Raw genomic sequence first — 6438 nt, forward strand, 5'->3', positions numbered from 1 at the left:
TATCTCCATTTATAGAGAACCACTTACAAAAACAAGCCACCGACAACAAGACCCCCCAACTTCTTTGCTAGACAACATTTTTTTCCAACTCATCCAAGCTATCCTCAATACAAGAATAACACTCCTGTGCCGACGACACTTTTTAACCCTATGCCGACGACATGTCGTCGGGATAGGCTATATTGAAGACATGTCGTCGACACAGATTCGTCGGCATAGCATTGTCACCATAGGTGGAAATTGTCATCAGGATAGGTACGTACCCCTATACCGACGACATGTCGTCGGCACAAGTTCCGTCGGGAATGATTTTCAAAAAAAAAAATAAAGGCCTTTATTCACATATGTTCTATAGTATATATGAAAAAAGTATCAAGAATGTCGTGGGAGTATGAATAAAACAGTGTTCTCAAAACAATCAAAAGATTGAAACAACACAGTGAGAAATAATTAAGCATATGAATGAGTTACCAATATATATTGGATGCATAAGAGAATTACATGAAACATAGAAGAAATCATTTGGACCTATTGCTATCCATGCCTGCTTATGTAGGAAATGAACGAATCAGTCTCCTTACTAGATTCACCACCCTCCACCACCGACTTCTTCACTGTGTCCGCCAATTCCACCGCTCTCTCCCTCACGTCCTCCCCTTCCTTCGAATCCATTAATCTCCTAATAACATCTTCCACCACCACCGACGTCACCAACTCATCTCTATGTTCCCAATTTTTCACCACCAATCCAATTCTAAGAACATCAGTCATCAAAAACGCGTTACGTGGCTGATCAGAATGCATTGGCCAAGTAGCCATTGGCACGCCATTTGATATACTCTCTGTACAGGAGTTCCACCCACAATGAGTCATGAACCCACCGGTTGCAACATGACCCAAAATCTCCGTCTGCGGTGCCCACCCCCGCACCACCAATCCCCGCCCTTCCACCCTCTCTTCAAACCCTTCCGGCAAATCCGCCATTTTAGCTTCATCCTCAAACACATCCCCTTTGTCCGCCGCTCGAACCACCCAGATAAACCTCTGCTGGCTTCTCTCTAACCCAATGGCAAGCTCTGTAATTTGTTCGTCAGTGAAGGTTGTTGTTGTCCCAAAAGACACATATACGACGGAGGTAGGAGGCTGTAGGTCCAGCCATTGCAAGCATTTGTGATGGTTTTTGGAAACGGTAAAAGATGTTCTGTCAGCATGATTAAACGGCCCTATTGCCCAAAGCTTCTTATAGTCGTTCAGCTCTTCTCTCTCTAAATATTCAAGATATTCACCTTCGATGGCTCTTGATGAGTCGTATAACTCTCCGACGTGATAACCGACATGGGGTAACTGTTGTTTAACGAATTCTTTAAACTCCGGCGACAAAGATCCATCTGCAGACGGGAGCCGTTTTAGCATTCCCGGGTCCACCGGGAAGGGTCTGCTCAATCTCTCCCAGGTTAGCCAGAAGGTATGGAAAGCGGATAGGGGTCTGAAGATGTAAGTCTCGGCATTTGGTATCGCTTTCACGTCTTGAACGACGTAGGACATCATAAAATCATGGATGACAGCGACTCTCGTTGTGGAGCTAGAGAGAGATAATATGAGGTCGGCGACTGGGCGGCGGAGATGGAGACTTGATTCGAAAGCGGGTTGTAGGTGAGACGGAAACCGGCTGGACGGGTTGGGATGAGGAGAAGTGAAGGGAGGAGTTGGGAGAGCGTGGAAGTGGATGAGGTTGGAAGCGGCGGAGCGTGAAATGAAATCGTGGAAGCGGGAGCGCACTTGGCGGATGTGGGTGGTGGTGGTTACGAAATGGACGGGGATTTTGTAGGTGGATATAAGGCGGGAAAGGTGTATGAGCTGGTTGAGATGGCCCTGAGCTACGAATGGCACCATCACCACCACAACTTCGGCTACCGGCGACGGGGAGTGTACTGTAGCATTTCGCTCGTCGACTTCCATTTTTGGGTTTTGATCGTTGTGTGGAGGTTCTAGATCTGCTGAGGGCTGAGGCCTTTCTCATAACTTGTAAGTGGTGAGTTAGAAGCACTGTTGTTCTAGATATTCAATATTATAATTAAACGCACGTGATTTGGGATGGCTGTTCGCTACTGACGCCTTTCTTGTCATTTAGTGTTGCATATGGGAATCATAGACATTCAGCAAATGCATGTCATTGGAATTTATTCGTCAAACACCCTTTGTAATATATATATATATATATATATATATATATATATATATATATATATATATATATATATGGGATGGTTCCTTGAGATTAATAAAAAATTAGAGATTATGAGATTAAACATCAACCAATTGTTAAATGATGCAGGGGTATAATAATAAATTTCAACTTAATGCTTAGAAAGCGGACACCTTCCTTCTCTAAAAATCATTTATCATTAAATCATCGATTCTCAGTATCAATCACGTAATTGTATCATTCAATCTTCAAAAATCATTCAATATCATCATAAAGTTCCTATTTTTACTGAATCTGTTATCAAATTAATCGCAATCTTCAAATCGAAAAAAACGATCGAAACAGAGCATCAGTTCATATCTTCATAAATACGAGACATAATCCTCAAATCGAAGAAACAAGCACCATCTCATTCATCAACGCAATTCAAGATAACATTTGAAAATTGAATCAAAATCAATTTTCATAAATGATGTCGAATTCAAAAGAAATTGACGAGTCGATCGCAACTGATACTATTGTAGCTGAAATCAATTCATCTCGTAACAACGAACAAATCGATTCAATTTCTTTGACTTCTGAACAACTTCAAAATACGATTCGTATTGAAGGTACAAATAATTCGTTTTAATACGACATATTACATTACAATTTCTACACTTCATTCTGATTTTTTTATTATACAATATAAATTACGATTAATTATATATTACGGTGTATAATCATATACGATTATACATACTAACATTTGATTAATTGTATATAACAATTTAAAAAAAACATATGATTTATCATATGTGTTAATAGATCTAAATATATGATTAATTATATATTAAATACTATAATATATGATTAATCATATAAGACATTGTACAAAAAAATATGATTATACATCATAAAATATGATTATATTAGCATGAATAATCATATATGATTATTCATATGTATTTATAGTTTGTAATTCTGATTTATCATATATGTTTTCAAATTGAAATATATATTAATCTTATATTAGGATGAATAATCATATATGATTATACATCATAAAATATGATTAATCATATATTACAAACTACAAATACATATGATTAATCATAGATGATTAAACAGTATTAAGTATGATTACCTATAAATTAATACGTATAATCATTTATGAGTACACAGTACAGTATATGATTAATCATATAAGACAATGAACAAACACATATGATTTAACATCTAATAATATATTAATATCTATAATCATATATGATTTTTCATACTAAAATATAATGAATAATATATTACACTATATAAATACATATTGTTAATCACATATGATTATTACAGCATAAAATTATATAATAACATATTTGACATTCTCTTCTTTTATCAGGTGAAAGTTCCAATTCAACAAATGAATCATGTTGCAGTAACATAATTGAAGAATCTGAATATAAACCAGATGTCCCTACTGAATTTGTACCAGATGTAAACATTGTTTTCAAATCATTAAATTTGGCAGTAAAAATGTATACTGATTATGCATAAATGGTAGGTTTTCAAACAAGACTGAGTAGCCAATCAAAATACAATAGCCAAATAATAAAAGAAAAATATGTTATATGCAATAGGGGTGGCAAGGATAAACCAAAACCTTGTGATACGTTGGCTACAAGTTCTATCAAGAGGAAACCAAATTCAAACAAGATAATTACTGGGTGTATAGCAAAGATTATATTTGAAAATGTTTATGGAACAACGAATTACAAAGTTAAGAAATTCTTTGAATTGCACAACCACCCACTGGAAAGTATTGATGAAAGATCTTATACGAAAAAGGCAAGAAAGATGTCATATTCTGAAAAAGAGTTTGTAGTACGTGCATCAAAAGCTAAAATTGGTCGAACAATGGCTCACAAAATACGAGCAGTTTTGAAAGGAGGATATGAATATGTAGGGGCAAAGGTAACAGACTACAAAAACTTGAGGAGATGAGTAAATAGAATCTTATGTTACAAGGATGCTCAAATAATGATAAACAACATGAATGATCGTAGAGATCATTACCCAAATTATTCATTTGAGTTCCTACGTGATGGAGATATGTTGGCTGCTATGTTTTGGACAGATGAAAGAGAAAATGCTTTTTATACAGAGTTTGGAGAAGTTATATCTTTTGATGCAACTTTTAGAACAAACAAGTAAGTTAATGTATATGCTTTACATAATTTATACATTTATGATTAAAATAAAAAAAATTATACAATTAAATTTAAACATACTATTAATAAAATGGTATTTGTTCCATTCACAGCAGTTGACCACCACAAGAAATCAGTTACTGTTGGCGTTGGGTTGCTGAGTAGAGAGACAATTGAGTCGTATGAATGGCTAATTAAAGCTTTTCTTAGAGCTCATGAAGGGAAAGCACCAAAAATTGTTCTAACTGATCAAGATCAAGCAATAAAACAAGCAGTGGAATCTGTCTTACCAAATTCAAGACACAGACTATGCATGTGGCACATAATAAAAAAACTACAAGCAAAGGTATAATAAAAATAAAACTATATAATCATATATGATTAAGTATTCTAATAATATTAATTATTGGATATCATACTGTATAATCATATATGATTAATCATATATGATTAAGTATTGTAAGAATATGAATTATCAGATACCATAATGTATAATCATATATGATCATATATTATGATATATGATAATACAGTATATGATTATATAGTATGATATCTAATAATTCATATTATTATAATTGTTAATCATATATGATTATAATAATATGAATTATTAGATATCATACTGTATAATCATATATGATTAATAATATATGATTAACTATTCTAATATATGAATTATCAGATATCATACTGTATAATCATATATGATTATACAGTATGATATCTGATAATTCATATTATTAGAATACTTAATCAAATATGATTAATCATATATGATTATATATTGTATTATCGTATATCATAGTATATAATCATATATGATTATATAGTATGATATCTGATAATTCATATTATTAGAATAGTTAATCATATATGATTAATCATATATGATTATAATAATATGAATTATCAGATATCATACTGTATAATCATATATGATGAATTATATATAATTATGTATTCTAATAATATGAATTATCAAATATCATACTGTATAATCATATATGATTAATGATATACGATTATATAGTATGATATCTGATAATTCATATTATTATAACAGTTAATCATATACCATTAATAATATATGATTATAATAATATGAATTATCAGATATCATACTGTATAATCATATATGATTAATCCTACATTACAGTACATAATCATATATGATTACTCATATATGATATATCCAAATAAGTATATAATTTATACTTATATAAGTAAAATTGTTCATTCATAGGTTACTGGCGATTTATTTAAAAACAAAGACTTCAAAAAAAGATTTAACAAGATTGTATGGAACATGCATATCAAACCTGATGAATTTGAGAAGAAGTGGGAGTTGATTATTAATGAATTCAACCTCGAAGATAAAAGATGGTTCAATGATATGTTCGAATTACGTGACAAATGGATACCTGCATACTTCAGTGACACTAGAATGTCTGGATTAATGAAAACCACTTCAAGATCAGAAAGCATGAATTCCTTCTTCAACACTTACTCGCAATCTGGAAATTTACTTTTACATTTCATGATGAACTATGACACAACAATTCAAAAACAAATAAATACATAAAATGAGCTTGATCATCAAACAAAGAAGGCAGTAGATAAATTTATTTCACCGCGACCAATAGAAAAACATGTTGCAAAAGTTTATACAAGTACATTGTTTTATGAAGTACAGAAAGAAATCTACAAAGGTTCCTGGTACTGCCAATACAAACATACTGGAACAAAAAACGGATGGGAGTTATACAAAGTGGAACAACTGAACAAAAACAGTGATCTAAAAACAGAATTTGAGGTAATATATTCTTATTTTAAGTTTTGATGAATCAAAACGTAATATACAACAATTTTCAGTTATGATTATAAAACACTTAATGCTTTAATTTTATTTTGAACAGGTAGAAATAAAACTTCCAATAAATGATGTAAAATATACTTGTGAACACTTCAACCGCTTTGGGACTTTGTGCAGACATGCATTCAACATACTCATGAAACACGGAATTAAGGAAATACCTGAACAGTACA

At 32.4% G+C, this 6438-nt stretch overlaps 1 protein-coding gene across 1 annotated transcript; it reads right to left on the bottom strand.

The window, feature by feature from the left end:
- Positions 1-447: 447 nt before the first annotated feature.
- Positions 448-2084, bottom strand: LOC145136001 (zeatin O-xylosyltransferase-like). Its single transcript, XM_079070207.1, has one exon. It carries the CDS (start codon positions 1957-1959, stop codon positions 535-537), a length of 1425 nt encoding a protein of 474 aa, XP_078926333.1. The 5' UTR covers positions 1960-2084; the 3' UTR covers positions 448-534.
- Between the last annotated feature and the right edge of the window lie 4354 nt (positions 2085-6438).

Source organism: Lactuca virosa, chromosome 9, assembly GCF_052849685.1.
Source record: "Lactuca virosa cultivar CGN04683 chromosome 9, Lactuca_virosa_CGN04683_v6, whole genome shotgun sequence".
Taxonomy (NCBI): domain Eukaryota; kingdom Viridiplantae; phylum Streptophyta; class Magnoliopsida; order Asterales; family Asteraceae; genus Lactuca; species Lactuca virosa.